The sequence below is a fragment of the Danio rerio genome, chromosome 3, assembly GCF_049306965.1.
Source record: "Danio rerio strain Tuebingen ecotype United States chromosome 3, GRCz12tu, whole genome shotgun sequence".
In the NCBI taxonomy this organism is placed as follows: Eukaryota; Metazoa; Chordata; class Actinopteri; order Cypriniformes; family Danionidae; genus Danio; species Danio rerio.
The window spans coordinates 60008764-60028155 of NC_133178.1; the positions used below are offsets into that span (position 1 = coordinate 60008764).

General features: G+C 35.0%; 1 protein-coding gene across 7 annotated transcripts in view; it reads left to right on the forward strand.

The window, feature by feature from the left end:
- The window catches only part of prkcab (protein kinase C, alpha, b), a 317535-nt gene that overhangs the window by 236646 nt on the left and 61497 nt on the right, over positions 1-19392 (forward strand). For 3 of the 7 annotated variants that reach the window (XR_012401258.1, XR_012401257.1, XM_009299810.4), the window contains exons 6-8: positions 5822-5978; positions 7913-8047; positions 13613-13706. Coding sequence is in view for 4 of the 7 variants with exons in the window: in XM_009299810.4 (XP_009298085.1) it covers positions 5822-5978; positions 7913-8047; positions 13613-13706 (386 nt within the window). In the remaining 3 variants the exon portion in view is untranslated. Of the gene's footprint in view, positions 1-4939; positions 5271-5821; positions 5979-7912; positions 8048-13612; positions 13707-15783; positions 15814-19392 lie in introns of those variants that run through there. The other 4 variants (XR_012401256.1, XM_009299809.5, XM_073945074.1 and 1 more) reach the window with 3 other exon arrangements.

Sequence of the window (19392 nt, forward strand, 5' to 3'; positions counted from 1 at the left end):
TTTGAACATCCATGGAAAACCATCGTGTAAAAATAGCCTTTGAAGATTACATTTCAGGAATGAGTGAGTGAGATCTGCTTCGCTGAAGTGTACTGTATGATGACGTAACATGGCCTATGCCATAAAACATTGATTGTGATGTATAATGGACACAGTCATAACATAGCAATGAATTATGATGTTTTTTTGTAAATCTTTAAAAGTTTTAACAGCTGAAGATTGAAATAAATGCAACTGAAGTCATAATTATTAGCCTAACAAAATAGATAGCTTAAAGGAGCTAATAACTTTGACCTTAAAATGGTGTTTAAAAAATTAAAAACTGCTTTTATTCTAGCTGAAATAAAACAAATAAGACTTTCTCCAGAAGAAAAAATATTATCAGACATATTGTGAAAATTTCCTTGCTCTGTTAAACATCATTTGTGAAATATTTAAAAAAGAAAAAAAAAATTCAAAGGGGGATAATAATTCTGACTTCAGCTGTATAGCATGTAAACATTCCTGAGCTGATGCAAAATATCAACTGTGGCCTTTGACATTACTGAAGAGATTTTGTTAATATTGACTAGATAAATGACAATATTAGGAAAGAAAGATGTAAAACAATTCTTGCTCTTTTATTTTTTTAGTTGAATTTAGACTCGAACCAGCAACCTTCTTGTTGTGAGTGCTAACCACTGAGCCATCGTGTCGCTCTAATACCAAGTCAAGTAATTAAATTGCTTTTCAAGCAAAGTAATTAGAAAAGAAATTAAAATGCAATTTAAATAATGTAATTAGTTATCAGTTTAATTTTAATGTAATCAGTGTTCAACACTGATGAATATATTGGCTGCTTATTGGTAAAGTACCTGTTCTTGTTACATTACTTCCCTAATCCTATCTTTGCCATTAAATTTTAATAAGCAGCAAATTAGGAGTTTATTGATGCAAAAGTCATAGCTAATTGTTTGATATTAGTGAGAGTTAAGGTTATCTTCTGAAAACTTCCTCCCAAAATGAAAGCAGTAAATGTCATGTGACAGATCAGTAATTTCCCCTCAGATCAAATGACAAGTGAACAATTAACTCTTCCTCTTTATTACTAGTTGAGCACTTCTAGTGCTGAACTTAAATGAACCTAATGTATGAGGACAGAATCAATACAATTTAATATTCTGTTTAATGTAAATGTAATTTCTACATTAAGTAACTAATGTGAAGGATTGGAATTTAGTAAGGAAATGTTACTGATAATTCAATGTATCGCATATTAACAAAAGCATGAATCCTTTTTTATTTATGTCTTAATTGCAGTTTAAATGTCAGTATTTAGCTGTAAAACTGTCAAATGAGATTTAATTTAAAAATAGGGATTTAAGTTGATTTCAGCATATACAGTTTGGTCCATAAATATTTAGACATAAGCCTCTTTCACACAGTGATACCGGTAAATATCTGGAAAATTTCCGGAACGACTTTACCGGTATATTCAAAAAAGCGCTGTTCACACAGGCGAGGACGTTACGGAAAATTTCCAGAAAAGAGCATTTACACATCCATTTCAAAATAGCGGTAAATTCTGACATCATTCACCACAAATGAGCTTTAAACGGCTGCGCTTGTGTTTGTAAACATTTGACTAAATTACAAACTCTGTGGATGATTAATATTGTGAACAACTTTCGCAGGATCACTTTCTCATGTCGAGATGTTCATAATTTGTGCATGTGCAGGCGCTCACAGGCTGTTTCACAGGCACACGCAAAGCTCGAAGGTAAACAAACAACGACTTATCATAAGCATCTCATCGATGATTATTTACACAGTTGGCATTAAGAAGAACATATAAACATGATCTGACTATCTTCTAGCAGCTAAATGTGTCTGGAAAAATATTTAAAGGCTTTTATTCTCACAAACCGCGCGGACGTGAATGCGTCTGACTGTTGTGACTGGCTAAAGCAGACGTCTCACGTCAGCACGTTCTAGACGTGCACGCGCTTATTACGACAATCTTCCTTCTGCATTCACACAGCGCAGCATTCCGGCAAATTGCCGGTAATGTTACAACTTCTCTTTCCGGAAAATAGCCAGAACGAATTTACCGGTATTTTCAAAAAGGACCTGTTCACACATACAACCTTTGCCGGCAATTTTCCGGAAAGGTCTGTATGTGTGAAAGGGGCTATAGACACAATTCTAACAGTTTTGGGTCTATACACCAACACAGTCGATTGAAAACGATCAAGATGTGCTTTAACTGCAGACTGTCAGCTTTAATTTGAGAGTATTTACATCCAAATCAGGTGAACGATGTAGGAATTACAACAGTTTGCATACATAGTTATATGTTTTTCTTTTTTGCCTGTTGCTACAGTATGGGGGTGATTTTACACTGTAAAAATGCTATCATTTTTAACATTTTGGTTGCCAAGAGGTCTGTAAATTTACAAGCGCACTGTAAATTAATAATTACAATTGTATTGTAACAATACAACATGATTGTAGTTATCCATTTACAAAGCGTTTGCAAATTTACAGTCTTACTGGCAGCCAAAATTGCCAGTAAGTTGCTGTGAATTTTACAGTATTTTTTTACAGTTTAATATTGTGATGTTTTGTCAAACATTTTTAATTATTAACACACATTACATTTTATCTCTAAAAATGCGTTTTGTGTGTTTTGAGACATTTTGTCTTAAAAATATGAACTTTTTGAAATATTAAGTGTCCAATTATATGTATTTTGGTGAGGAGTTTGTGGAGTCTGTGTGGAGTTTGCATGTTCTCCTTGCCTTCGCGTTGGTTACCTCCGGGTGCTCTGGTTTCCCCCACCGTCCAAAGACATGCGGTACAGGTGAATTGGGTAGGCTAAATTGTCCGTAGTGTATGAGTGTATGTGTAAATGTTTGTGTGGATGTTTCCCAGAGATGGGTTGCGGCTGGAAGGGCATCCGCTGCGTAAAAACTTGCTGGATAAGTTGGCGGTTCATTCCGCTGTGGCGACCCCGGATTAAAAAAGGGACTAAGTCGACAAGAAAATGAATGATTGAATGTATATGTATTTTCAATCCAAGCTCATTCTGGAAACGTAGCCCCGCGGACGTTTCTGGAGGCCGCGATTTACGTGGCCAGAGGTACGTAAAGGCCGCGTTTGTTTTTTTTTTCGAGCGAACGCTGCGGGGCGGTGTGGCGCCGCTCCGCCCCTCCTCTTCGCGCTCGCCGGCCGACGGCTTGCCTCCGAGTGGAGGGCTTTCCCGACGCAATCAGTTTGTCCGCCTAGCTCACAGCGTTGCGTCGGCGGAGCGGAGGCCCCGGAGGAGGAGGACGAGCCGGAGCCGGCCGCGGTGGACGCTGACCGGGATCGAGTCCGGGGAACGGCGGGTTCCGGAAATCAGGTAAGACGAAAAACGGAATCCGGAAAATAAGGGCGAGAACGCGGCGGGATCCGAAAACGCGGTCGAAATCGAAGACGGGGGCTTTAGCTTTTTTTTGGGGTTTTTTTTTCGATCCGGCGCGAACGCACCGCGATCCCGGATCTGCGAAAACAAAAAAACGCTCGAATACGTACCTCCCGGGACGTAAAACGCGGTCCGCAGAAACGTCCGCTGGGCTACGTTTCCACAATGAGCCCGGGTTGTGTATTTTTGACTGTCTCCGCTTTCTGAATCATGGATTCAGGTTCAAATATTTAATTATTAGGTAATTAAGTGTCATTTTCATCTTTTTTGTTTGCTGAGTTAAATAGGTGGTTCATTCCACTGTGGTGACCCCTGATGAATAAAGGGACTAATCCAAAGAAAATTGAACAAACGAACGAACAAACGAATGAATGAATGAATGAATGAATGAATGAATGAATGAATGAATGAATGAATGAATGAATGAATGAGTTAATTAAGCATTTAAATGGAACGTCAATTTTTTGTATTATTTGTAACTTTAGTATTTAAAAAAAAATACTTTTTGTGTCTGTCCCTACATTCTGGTCAACTTTTACATTGATTATAAAAACTAAGATCAATCCATTAAACACTAATAGAAAAAGCGTGTGACTTGCTCCAAGTAATGTCACTTCCTCTGGCGGGAAACCATCAATTCCTCTAGCATTGAGCCATGCCATTATTCCTCTCTCATTATTATATGCAACATGTTTAGGTAGTAGTAAATTACTTGTCAGCCCTGTTATAGTGATATTTCAGTGAATTACTCATGTATTTTTAAAAACAATAATATGACTAAAATGCCAACAATTGTGTTTTAGACATGCCATGTTGAATTTGGTTTGAGTTTGAACATCAATTGGTAACACAACCAAATGTCCATTATCATATGAAAGCATTTTGCATCCTTTTACTTTAATATTGAGTTTAAATTTTGGCTATAACTCTAGTTTAAATAAAAAATTATGGAAAATAAGTCACTTACCTTTTTGGTGGTTGCTATGGCTTTGTCAGATGTGTTGGGACAACATGAAAGACTTAAGTAACTAATCAGTTTAACAAATTTAAATGGATTGAACGTTAACTACATACCCAAACAATCTCAAGAATTGTTTCAGCTCATTATAAATTAGTTTGAACAAACATCAACCATCATTTCTTTAAATGCATGTTGTAGTTGTTTTGTCTGTCAGAAAACTGAAGTGTTTAGTAAACTAAACTCTCCTCAACATGCCACATGATTTGAAGAATCACAGCAAACAGTGGGATTGGACACTTGTGATATACTGTATGTTAAATCTTTACACTGACTGTACCATATGCTGTAAGGACAATAACAATTTAATTAATTTTAAAAGTTAGCCATGCTGTTTTCATAATCAGTGTTATTATTACAGTATTTTCTCTTAATAACTTTTTGGTATAAATGTATTTTCCAAAGGACTATTATAATTTCTGTGTTTAGAGAAGGGAAATTGATGTGGAAAGATCTGAATTCTCCTGAAGAGCGTCAGAAGAGCGGGAAAAACACGCGGATAGATGTCGTATCTAAGCAACAGCCACAGAAGAAACCTTGATTCTTGTTGACGGCTCTTTGTCAGTGACCGAGTGTAGGCGACGCGGAGAGTCAAGTTAATGGCACTATTACTATCACTGCCAGACTTCTGCGACGAGTTTTCTGTCCGTTATTGCTTCTAAGAAGATTCGAGCAATGTTTCCCCACATTCAGAAGTGAAGAAAGTCTGCTATGCTTATTAACGTGTTCCTGTGATAGAGACACGTCTCCCTCTTGTGGTCATTAATTCTAGTACATGTCGGAAGGTTTTGGACAAAGCAAGGCCAGGTATTATAGCCTACACAGGGATTTTTTAAGCAGAGATATTGGTAAAGAACACAACAAACGATTACTTGAAATATGAACTCTATAGAGGAGTGTTTACAATATGGCGTATACTACAGTGATGTTTATAACATGGTATTAAGACAGCATAAGGCCACATGGTTAGAACATCATGCTAAACAATGCTTTAAGAAATGTGACATTTGCCTGTAATTCTCTCTAAGGGTAATGCGTACACAGTCTGAGGTTGTGAATGGGATTCATTTGTTAGATTTCCTTCTCTAGATTTGTTGTATTTTCCAAAGTTAGCACTAAAATCGCAATTATTTTACCGCAGCAAAATTTTGGTAAATTAAAATGGGAATTTGTTTGTACACATCTGAAGAATGTTTATTTCATTTAATGAATAGTCAGGTGCATATTTTCAGTACTATTGCATGAACTGCATTAATGATTCTTAATCTCTTTGAATTAAATCAAGATGTTTTCTCTCGCTTGCTTTACAGAGTGCTTTCGTTTATGTTTTGATTCTTTTTCTTCTTCTCATTCATCAGTGGGTGAGGCTAGAAATCTGATTCCCATGGACCCCAATGGCCTTTCAGATCCGTATGTGAAGCTCAAACTCATCCCAGACCCCAAGAACGAGACCAAACAGAAGACCCGCACCATCCGCTCCTCGCTCAACCCCACCTGGAACGAGTCCTTCATCTTGTGAGTCTGAGCTAAACACACATACACACATACTTGTTTGATTTATGAGGACCCTCCATAAGTTTAATGTATTTTATACTGTAAAAAAAAAAAAAAAAAAAAAAACACTTATTATGTGACATTACCCGTTCCCCTAAAACCAATCATCACAACACTGTTAATGAGTTTTGCAAATTGCACAGTATTTAACTGTATTTTGCACTGTATTTTACTGTAGGGTAGTTATGCAGTGTTACTGTACTGTATGCTTTTGTAGGCAGAACAGTTTTGAATAGATATATGCATTATGTAATTTTGACTCATTTGGTTACCAGGTGTCCATTTGGAGTTTCCAGATGGCTTTTTAGAAAGGACGCCTATACTTTTTTTAAAATAAAAACTTACAGAAGCTACATTTTGGGGAGTATCGTCATGAAATTTTAATCAAAACATAGTCAGACATTAAGCTTTATCTTTCAGGTGACTCCATGCCATTATTATGATAGTCATTATTATTTTTCTTCTAATGAATTTCATTGACAAAAATCACAATTCACTTTCACCTATATTTTACTCCGTTTCTTTACTACTTTAAGTTATTTACACTCTAAAAAATAACTCAAGAGGTCTGTTACCACTACATAGTTTAATACATTATTGTAACTTAAAAATTCTAAAATGCTGATTAGATTAAAACTTTTAAATTGCCAGAATAATTTTATTAAGTTTTCATAACAGGAAAATATTGAAAATTACATCAATTTAAAAATTCGGCTAATTTAAAAGTAAACAAAAATGTCAATTACTTTTAAACAATATTTAACTTGTAGCAACCCAAAGAAATTGGGTTGATAACTCCATTTTTCCACACTAATGGAGTTGTTTTGTATTTTTCCACACACTGATGTTTTTTGCTGTTTTTTTATACTGATAATATGGAACACTACATGTTTTTGTTTTGTAAAACAATAAAAACCTGTTTTATAAAAAAAAATACTGAAAAACAAAAATGCTGTTGTTAAATGTATTTCATACAAGCATGAACAGTAAATTTGCTAAAAAAAAATTAAACAATTACAGCTACTTAATTTATTTGAGGTTCTAAACTTAAAAACATGCAATTACGCACAAAACACTTGATTTGTTTTCGATTTTAATTAAAAAAACTATTTGAAACAACTTATTTTTTTTAAATTCTCAACTTAAAAAATGCAGTTTATGCTAAGTATAAATGCCTCTGATTGAAGAGGAAAAGATTTGGCTAACATAATAAAGTTTGTTGTCTGAACCTCATTTTGTCAGATGTTGTCGTAACTTGAATATATTAATGCAAACTGTTGCGTTAATTTTGTTTTGTTTTGTCTAAACAATATTTTTTAGAGTGTAGAGCCTTGGATTTTAAACTAGCCAATGTCTAGTTTCAAACAAAACCAGACTTGTGAACACAGACCACAGAGTTTAAGAGCTACAGACATTTATATTTGGGTAAGTCGTTTTCTGGAAAATGCTCAAAAATGAGGCGCAGGTTATAAGATTAAAGCTGCATTGTAAAAATGACTGTATACTTTAGAGTAAAGTTATACAATACTGTTAATACATACAAATCAAACGTGCTGTATATGTAAATACAGTATTTTTGCTGTGATTGATTTACAGTACGTTACTGGCGAACTGCTGCCCGACAGTTTCTGTAGATTCTACAGGAAATTGTAGAAACCTGTGGCAAAACCATTGTCAAAAGACACTGTTAGTATGATTTTAAGTGTTGTGAATTACAAGAACCCAAGGCATGTCCTTGTAAACCACCTTACTAAACTACAACTAGGTAATACCAATGTCATTATAAAAGTTTGTTTCTTCGCAAACCACAAAAGCATGTACACACACATGCACATGCATGCAAACACACTTTGAATGCACTGTGAATTGATTTTGTCATGTGAATATGTGTGCAGTAAGTTAAAGGCGTCAGATAAGGAGCGGCGTCTGTCAGTGGAGGTGTGGGATTGGGACAGAACCACCCGAAATGACTTCATGGGCTCCATGTCCTTCGGTGTGTCTGAGCTGATCAAAGCTCCTGTGTCTGGGTGGTGAGTCAAACACACACACTGACACTACATACACAAATGACTGTATTTCCAACATCCCTTTCACTATAGACCTTTTTCTTGGAACGCAAAATTACCCATTATGCTTTGCGTGTATGCGCAAGGAGAATGCAAAGAACTTCCGGTCGGCAGCTGATGCGTGTAAACGGTCACATTTGGACAGCTTTGAAACGCTAGTTTTAATCTATTTTACCTGCTTTTATCCTCTTTGAACTAATACTGTTGTCCATCAGCACCATCTCCTGGACTGATCATTTAAAGAAATGCGATCTAATAGGATGGAAAACAGCTGCTGTGAGGCATTTTCCCCTCGTTGTCAGACGGCATCTTCTGCAGTTTAAATGAAGCCTCGTCATCGCTAAAGTCAACATTTTCTCTTTATTTCAAATATATAACCAGCCCAAACAAATGTAATTCACCAAAATGTTTGACACAAACACGTAGCCTGTACTGTGCCACTGACACACTGATTTAATAACTGTGACAAAGTGCAAATATAGGCTAGTGTCATTTCGAAATGAAAGAAAAACACAAACCGTGGTAAAAACAACACATGAAATAAAACACAAACGGCTCGCGATTAGAATGAACAGCAAATCAGCCAGCAGAGGATCAATAACAGACTTTTATTGGTCATTTTTGTAAATTGCACGACTTTCATACCTGTAAAGTTTCATGCCAGTACTCTGGTTTGCTCTCTCTCTCTCTCTCTCTCTCTCTCTCTCTCTGTGTGTGTGTGTTAAAGAGCCGCTGAGCTAACAGCTGACAGGCCGGGAACGCACACACACACTGTATTTCTGACAGCAGACACGTGAACTAGGAGAACGTTTTTCTCGTATTTTTGACGCGCTTGAACCACATGTGACAGATTATAACGGCTTTTACAGACACATTTCTAAGTTGTGTGTCACAAAAACACTCTGTTATCCATTAAAAAAGTCATTGAAACCCATGTTTGGAGCGCAAATTACCAGTTGTACACGGCTGTAAACGAAAGTTTTTAGCATTCTACCGGAAGACGCTGGTCACTATGGCACCCTCCATGCAGCAGCCATGAAAAAGGTCTATGAAAACTGTTTTTTTTTTTTTTTTTGCCGAACCAATTATCATGATAATATAATATGTAATTACATAATATTATAATATATACTATACTGTGGCCAATAGCAATGTGAATCTATTATGTTTTCACTGTGTTTTGAAACTATATTTTATTGCACTGAACTTATTTCTCATGAAAAAAGAAGACAAAATAGACTCTGAAACGGAAAACTCACAAAGCACACAATAAATGAGTGTTTGAAAGGTAGAAACTGTAGCAGATAGGCACACAGACATACACAGATGTCACGCCTGGGCTCTCTCAGAAAGGCAAAGAATCGCTGGAGTTATCAACCACATAGATTTATTTACACACACTAACTTGGAAGACATAGGAAACACAGGAGTGACATGGGGTGTAGACAGAACACAACGTAGAATATCAGGACCAAGGACTGAACAACACACTTGAGTATAAATACACATGACTAAATGGAACTAATGACAAACAGGGGTGAGACACAGGTGGAACTAATGAACATTACAAAACAGCGGGAAACAACGGAGCACATGGAACAACATAGATGACAGAAAGAAAGATGTTTTATTTATATATATATATATATATATATATATATATATATATATATATATATATATATATATATATATATATATATATATATATATATATATATATATATATTTTATTTTATTTTTTTACATATTTGTTACATATTTATATATATTTTTTTATTTTTAAGAAACAATTAATTCCAATCAGGCGACATGGTGTGTTCAGTGGTTAGCACTGTTGCCTAACAGCAAGGTCACTGGTTTGAGTCCCAGCTGGGTCAGTTGGCATTTCTGTGTGAAGTTTGCATGTTCTCCCCATTGGCGGTTCATTCCACTGTGGCAACCTCTAATAAATAAAGGGACTAAGCCGAAGGAAAATGAATGAATGAATAATTCCAAACATTTTGTAAACTTTACACCATACAGTGTATAAAAGGATAAATCCCCTTCATCACAACACAGAAAATAATATAAATCTACATTACCATAATATAAATCATTCATTAACTTATATATTATATAGTATTATTATATATTATATATCAACTTACTGTATATGTCAACATAATTCTTAAAATCAAAATCAAGACATTGCATACGGTTTAAATAAACACCAGATCTGTTCTTCATTCATTATTCCTGCTCATGTTCATAGTACTGTTTTGCTAGACCATTCCAAAAGTGAATCACTTGCCATTTTATCTCTGGCCTTTAACTCTTTCCTGCTTCTAAAGTAAATACATCATGGGTAAACTTTTCACCAGACTTTAAGAAACAATTGACTCAACAAGGTAAAAAGTCTCACACAATACTGAAACAGATTCTCTAAGGCCACAAAACACACACTTTTATCATAAATGCTTGAATTAATCACAGAAATAAAAGCATCAACTGACAAAGCTCTATATAAAATTCTCCATTGCAGATCTCCAGAGATAGAGAGACACATACACATTTACTGTACACACACACTTGTACAGCTATCTTTATGAGCTCTTATCACAGACGTAACCGTACTGTATATTCTATCCTCTTCCCCCAATCCTAGCCCTAAACTCAACCCTCGCAGGAACTAATCTGCATTTTACATTTTCAAAGTACTCCACTTTTCGTGATTTGTGAGCTGATTTCCTCCTGATGACCAAAATGCCCCTACTAGGTCAAAATTAACTGGTATTGCTATACTTGAAAGGACATTTGGTCCCCACAACAATAGGAAAACACACACAGACACACACACAGACACACAGACACACACACACACACACACACACACACACACACACACACACACACACACACACACACACACACACACACACACACACACAAAGACCAGAGCCATTGCCTCAGCTTAATGATGTCATGTTTATGGCAACAGGAAGTTCAGTGTCTGTTACTAAAGCCATAAAACAACAGATGACTGTGTTCTGGCAGTCCTTCAGTCTACAGTCAAGCATTTTAATGCATATTACTTTGGCTTATGTTGTCCAGGGTTTTTTTATGGTGTCAAATATCAGTAAAAACCTTAGTAAATTGCGCTGCTTGATTTATTTTTTAAATGCTTTACTCAAATACATTTTTGTATCAACAAAGTAATGCACAAGTAACAAGGTCCACGTCTTTTCAGCACTAATATTTCAATACAAATGTTTTCATTGAAAGTTGCTTAATTAAAATATCAATTTAATCGTAATCATCGATGAAAAATATCAAATACATTTATTTTGAAAGCAAAATTTTACTAGTAAAAATGCGTGGAAAGCCATTGCCTTAAAACTTTACACAATATGAAACTAAACAAAGTTGTGTCTAAGCTTTACTTTATTTTACTTTACTGCACTTTACATAATTTTGACATCCTTAAAGACGTCTAAAAGACATAGTTTGGGCATAACTTTGCTTTATGGGATGTTAGGGCTGTTTAGTTTCACATTGAACTTAGTTGATTAGTTTAATGAAACAAATTTCACTGCAGCTTTCTTGTCTAGTCAACTGCAGTGCATCCGGAAAGTATTTATAGCGCTTCACTTTTCCACGTTTTTTTTTATGTTACTGCCTTATTCCAAAATGGATTAAACTAGTTAATTCCTCAAAATTCTACACACAATACCCCATAATCACAATGTGAAAAAGATTTTTTGAAATTGTTGGAAATTTATTAATAATAAAAAAAATCTGAAAAATCACATGTACATCAGTATTCACAGCCAGTATTCAGAGCTCAGGTAAATTCTGTTTCCTCTGATCATTCTTAAGATGTTTCCGCAGCTTAATTGGAGTTCACCTGTGGTATATTCAGTTGATTGGACATGATGAAAGCACAAACCAAGCATGAAGAACAAGGAATTGTCTTGAGCCACAAGGCTGGGAAAGGTAACAGAAAAACTTCTGCTGCTCCGCAAGTTCCAATGAGCACTGTGGCCTCCATCTTCCATAAGTGGAAGTTGTTTGGAACCACCAGGACACTTCATAGAGCTGGCTGGCCATCTAAGCTGAGTGATCGGGGGGCGGGGGGTGGGGGGGGGGCATAAGAAATAAAGTTTTCTGGTCTGATGAGACTAAAATTGAACTATTGGAGTGAATGCCAGGCATTACATTTGGAGAAAACCAGGCACCGCTCATCACCAGGCTAATACCATCGCTACAGTGAAGCATGGTGGTGGCAGCATCATGCTGTGGGGATGTTTTTCAGCAGCAGGAACTGTAAGACTAGCCAGGATTGAGGGGAAAATGAATGCAGCAATGTACAGAGACATCCTGAATGAAAACTTGCTTCAGAGTGCTCTTGGGGCGACGGTTCATCTTCCAGCAGGACAATAAACCAAAGCACACTGCTAAAATATCAATGGAGTGGGTTCACAGCAATTCTGTGAATGTTCTTGAGTGGCCCAGCCAGAGCCCAGACCTAAATCCTATTGAACATCTCTGGAAACATCTGAAAATGGCTGTACACAGTCGCTTCCCATACAATCTGATAGAACTTGAGAGGTACTGCAAAGAGGAATGGGCAAAAATTCCCTCAGACAGGTGTGCCAAGCTTGTGGCATCATATCCAAAAAGAATTGAGGCTTTAATTGCTGCCAAAGGCGCATCAACAAAGTATTGAGCAAAGGCTGTGAATACTGATGAACATGTGATTTTTTCAGATTTTTTATTATGAATAAATTTGCAACAATTAAAAAAAAAACTTTTTTCACATTGTCATTATGGGGTATTGTGTGTAGAATTTTGAGGAAATAAATTAATTTAATCCATTTTTGAAATAAGGCTGTAACATAAAAAAAATTGTGGAAAAAGTGAAGCACTATGAATATTTTCCAGATGCACTGTATCAAAATAAAGAACAACGCCTCTTTGTTTAAATAACAACAACAACAACAAAACATTTTATCATATCTTTATGTGTTAATGTTTTATTACCTTTTGAATGCAGTAGATTGCATAAAAACGAAACATTTTTTACAAAAAAGTTTTTTTTTTTAAAGTAGTGCATTTTTAAGGCATATAGTATATACTACACACAGACACACAGGTCAATGGGGGCTGATCATTTCATAGTCGCCAGTGACGACTCTTTTTACATAGAATCTTGTCTACACCTTCTCTTATAATTTTAAGTTTCACTCAACTGAGTTACAGGAGTTCTGTAACTATTCTGGAGCTACAGTAGGGCTTAAAAACACGAAACGAAAAACACAGATTGCTGTAAAGATATGTCAATGGCGAGGATGCCTTGCATCTTTTTTGACAAGTTGTCGATGGCTAGGAAGCTAATATATTCAGACAGCATGTTTTTTTATATATATATATATGTATACACAATTTTGCCACAGTAACATAATGGAATATTGTACCATATACTGTACATGTTTTTGAACTGCACTATGGTAATACTGGGTAATTACATCAGTTGTATCTGTCTGACAGGTATAAGATGCTGAACCAGGAGGAGGGTGAGTACTACAACGTACCCATCCCCGAGGAGAATGACATTAACTTGGAGCTGCGGCAGAAGTTTGAGGTGAGTGTCTGTGGCTCTGCTTCACACACTCACGGTCACGTCAGAGAAGCGTTTAGCAGTCCTGAATCACACAATCAGCCTGTGGATGCGTGAATGTGCTTCAGACTAGATCGTGACTCTCCGAAGACCAATGCTGGTGTCAGGTCACCATAGAAACCGTTTCCATGGTGAAATCCCGGGGCTGGTGGGATGCTGAGGGATGGCAGGGACATGACTGCTGCTCAGATCCCATTGTCAAGCGTTTACTGACAATTCAACCACAGTTTGGCTTCATCAGACCGAAGCTGTTAGCTTGTGTGTGTGTCTATGGAAACTTTTGTTTTGTTTTTTGGGTGTTTTTGGTCTTTATCTGGGCTGTCAGGGCTAACAGTCATCAGGGTGCTGTGACAGTCTTCAGAATCATGATTCTCTCAGATGAATGTGCAGTTTTCTGTCAAGCTCACAATAAATCCCCCACACCCCAATTATATATATATATATATATATATATATATATATATATATATATATATATATATATATATATATATATATATATATATATATATATATATATATATTCATTCATTCATTTTCTTGTCGGCTTAGTCACTTTATTAACCCGGGGTTGCCACAGCAAAATGAAACGCCAACTTATCAAGCAAGTTTTTACGCAGCGGATGCCCTTCCAGCCGGAACCCATCTCTGGGAAACATCCACACACACATTCACACACTACAGACAATTTAGCCTACCCAGTTCACCTGTACCGCATGTCTTTGGACTGTGGGGGAAACCAGAGCACGCGGAGGAAACCCACACGAAGGCTGGGAGAACATGCAAACTCCACATAGAAACGCCAACTGGGCCGAGGTTCGAACCAGCGACCTTCTTGATGTGAGGCGACGGCAGTACCTACTGCGCCACTGCATCGCCACCCTAAGTATGTAAAGTATGGATTTACATATATTGACGGCAAAAAATAATTAAAGCGACATTTTAGAAACCAAACACCCTGGTTTTCAAAGACGACTCCAATAGCTGAGGGCATCACAAAAGTGTCTAACATCTTCATGTTCAAAATAAGAACAGGCACTCCATGCATCGTACTGTGTAGCTCACCGTTTAGCAAAGGCCAAGAAAGCCCACACAATAGCAGTAGAGCAAATAACTGGTGATTAATATAAAAATGGTTATGATTATTTTAATAGTTTTACTGTAATTTGCTGGTTCGGTTCAACGAGATCAGTTTTATTAACAGTTCAGTGTAGATCATTTAAACTGAACCTTTTCTTTATCCTAACAAATGTTTACAGTATTTGTCTTTTTTACTTTGTAATATTTCAATAATTTGATACATTTTGTTAAATGACAGCAATAAAATGTTGTTTATTTGTAAGCCATTGTGATTTTCTTGTGATTTAACTGTCACTACTTGTGTTTGTTAACAAATAAATACAAATATATTATAATTCCTAAAATTATATTCTAGTTCCAAATTTGGGTCGTGGCTTGATGACCATGTAAAAATGTGGGTCCAATGGGCAAACCAGTTGAGAACCGCTGGTCTATAGTATAGTGTAAACATAACATCTTGCAGAAGAATGTAAACTATCTTTTACTAAATGCCATTGTCATTTAACCCTTGTGTACTGTTCAAATTGTGTCAAATTCTACCCTTTCGTTATGTTGGTGGCAGTTTTTTCCCTATTGACTTCCATTATAATGACATTTTTTGACTGCAAAGCCACGATAATCACCATATAATCATACATTTTTGATTTGGTTGCTGGTTTTCCCTGTTAGAAAGAAGTAATATTTGTAATTCGTGCTGTGTAATACTGTTTCTTCCCCCGATTTTTAATAGAAAGATTATATAAACTATGTTTTTATTTCTTTTGCCATTAAAGTTGAGAGTCCATGAAATGTGATCAGGGTTCATTTGAGCATTGGTTTGTCTGATGTCCTCTCTCCTTGTTTTTGTCAAAAATATTTCCCTGCTCTTCCGCATGTCCAGCAGTCTGAAGAGAAAGCCGTGTCTTCATCCTCGTCTGTGTGCTTTCCGCAGACTAACATACCAGTTTTCTCCCTCCTCTAGGCCTGTCAGTTCAATATCCACCTGCTGAAGGTAGACTCGTCCGTCTCTCTGGCCTGCTCGCCTCTCGTCTGTCCCGATCTGTCCATCAAATGATGCTAGAAATCACTCGCTCTGATTATTTGTGCGGCTCCGGCTGCAACAAAGAAATCAGATTTACTAACAAAGATGCAATCCGACTCCTTTCAGGTGTCTATTGAGACACATGCGCACACACACAAAAGCACATTCCAAAAATGCCATCCCATGACATCTGACCTTTGATCCGCTGAAGGGGCAACATATTGTTATTACAAAAAAAAACATCATCATTATTATTATTATTATTATTATTAGTAGTAGTAGTATTATTTACAAGCATATAATGATGACAATATTGATTATGTATTACTATTATTATTATTATTATTTACAAGCAAGTAATGATGATAATATATTATTGTTGTTCTAATGACAATTTTTGTTTTAAAGATTAAAATTGTTGTTGTTGTTGTCATTATTATAATAATCATTATCATTAATATGGTTTTAATTAGTAACTTGTTTTATTATTATTATTATTATTATTATTATTATTATTATTATTATTATTATGTACAAGCAAATAATATTGATTGATGTTTTTTGTAGTCGGAGTCGTTGTTGTTGTTGTTGTTACTACTCTTGTTATTATAATAATATTAATAATTATTAATATTATTTTGTAAGGTGGATTTTGTATTATTATTATTATTATGATTTTATTTAATATTTAAATAATAGTTTGTATTATTATTATTATTATTATCATTATTACTTAAAATTTTAGGTAGTAGTTTGTATTGCTGTTATTATTATTTAACATGTTAAGTAGTAGTTTGTATTATTATTATTATTATTATTATTATTATTATTATTATTAAATGTTTGAAGTAGTAGCTTGTGTTATTATTTAATATTTTAATATTTTATATATTATATATTATATTATGTTATTATTATTGTTGTTGTTGTTGTTGTTATTTACAGGTATATAATGATAATAATATTGAATATTATTGTTGTTGTTAATATTAGTAGTAGTGGCAATATTTTTGCTGTTGCTGTTATTATTATTTTTATTGCCATAATAATCCTATAATAATATCAATATTTATTATCACTATTATTTTTAAGTATTTAGTATTTTAGTTATTATTATTATTATTCATTTATCATTGTGTCAGTGAACTATTTTATAGTTATCTTTTTAGCACCTCTACATATCAAGTTATGGGTTGCACTTCCAAATGAGACGTACATTTGGCATTTTTTGTGTCCATCGTCCCTCACTGTCCCTCTGTTTTTAAAATACTTCACTTACTATTTACAGTTTACCCAATATTACTTCGATAATTTACACAAAGTATCATGGGGTACAAGAAAAAGTGGATACTGTACCCTATTAAATACCAATCTCTCATAGCATCACTGATACGTATGACATTCCAGTTGACTAAAATCCAATAAAACAATAAATTAGTACTTTTAAAATGTATTTCCCATCAAATGCATCAGATATACAGTACACAAAACACTTTACACACCACACACACACACACACACCCATGTAATTCCAGTTGGGAAGGGCTGCAGTTGTTAGTAAATGAGCAGAGCACAGAAGCTGAAGGACAGCAGATGATCTTTTGGCTGTTTGTGATCTGCCTGGGCCTTCTATAAGTTATAGAAGGTTAATTCCCCCGGACCCTGAGCATGTTTCATGTGCATCCAGAGCGAATGACACACATGAGCGGACACGTTAACGCTGCTCTTCTCTGATTGAACCTAGTGCTTGGGTTTGCATGAGACTTCCAATAGAGGGCAGCACATGATAATATAATGGATGCGTTTCAGTTTTCACCATTTCTCAGAGCTCAGTGCTAATGAAATGCCAGTTTTGCAGACTTTTAATGTATGCATGTTATAATAGATCCATAATATTTAATTATTGTTTCATTGTTTAGGCAAAAAAAAAAGCTTTGGTGTGTGTTTCTGTAGCACTTTATAATCAAAGCAGTTTAAAGCAATAGTGCACCTGAAAAGACAAATGTACTCACTATTTAAGTGCTTCCAATGCATTATGAGTGTCTCTAATGAACACGAAAGAAGATATTTTGAAGAATGTTGGAAACCAGCGGCCTTTGCCTTCCATACTAGGAAAATAAATACCATAGATGTCAATGGTTACCGTTTTCCAACATTTTTCAAAGTATCTTATTTTTTGTTCTCCGAAAAAATGAAACTTAATAATGATGTAAATGATTTTAAAGCTGAACTTTAGCAGAGATAAGCAGGGATAAAATTGCGGAATCAGATATATGTAACCGCGTGAAGTTTCATCAGAGTGAAACAAATTGAATGCAACACAAAGCAGTGAAGGAATTGTAGTTATATTGATACAAACTTTGATACAATATTTGTTCTGAATTATCTTAATGAATTTAGTGCCTGGCAAATATTAATCAGGATTAATGGCATCCGAAATAAACATTTGTGTTTACATATATTTGTGTGTGTACTGTATATATTTATTACGCATATGTACAGTAAATACACACATGCTTTATCATCTTTTCAGTTTATCATCTTTTTATATTTCACAGGTTGATGAAGGTAAAATTAAAGACAATATTAATCCAAAAAAATAGTTCAAAAGATAAAGATATTTTTGTGTTGGATGCTTCTTTTATATATATATATATATATATATATATATATATATATATATATATATATATATATATATATATATATATATATATATATATATATATATATATATATATATATATATATATATATATATATATAAATGAATCATAGCTCAGTGTTGCTAAGGCCAATAGCTTATTTGGTAAATCTGTCTATTAAATCTGGTAAGTTTCCACAATTTTTTAAGATGCCAGTGGTGACCCCTGTTTTTAATTCTGGGGAGTTTGATGAGGTGTCTAATTATAGGGCCATCTCAATTGTTCCAGTAATATCCAAAGTTTTAGAAAAGTTAGTGGCTGAACAATTAATTAAATATTTGGAAGAAAGTAATTAGCAGAACTCTAAGCAGTTTGGATTTTGACCAAAATATTGAACAGAAATGGCAACATTTTACAGATATGATAAAAAGCAGCTTGGATCAAGGAAAGGTTGTGGGAGCAGTATTTTTAGACTTTAAAAAGGCTTTCAATACCGTGAATCATGAAGTACTTATGAATAAATAGAAACAATTTAACTTTTCACAACTAGCTCTAAACTGGTTTAAGTCATACCTGGATTATAGACAGCAATGTGTTCAAATTAACGGTGTGAAGTAAACACTAAAAATCCTAATTAGGTGTACCACAAGGCTCAATATTGGGACCATTACTTTTCTGTTTGTATATAAATGATCTACCAGAAAGTTGCAATGAGGTTGGTTGTCACATGTATGCTGATGATACAACTATTTATATAACAGCAGAAACTCCACAGAAGGCTGGAGAAATGTTAACCAAGCAACTGGTCTGTATTTCCCACTGGCTGCAGGACAACTGTTTAACTCTAAACTACAGCAAAACACTTTCAATGTGTTTTCCTTAAAAAAAAAAAAAACAAAGCATT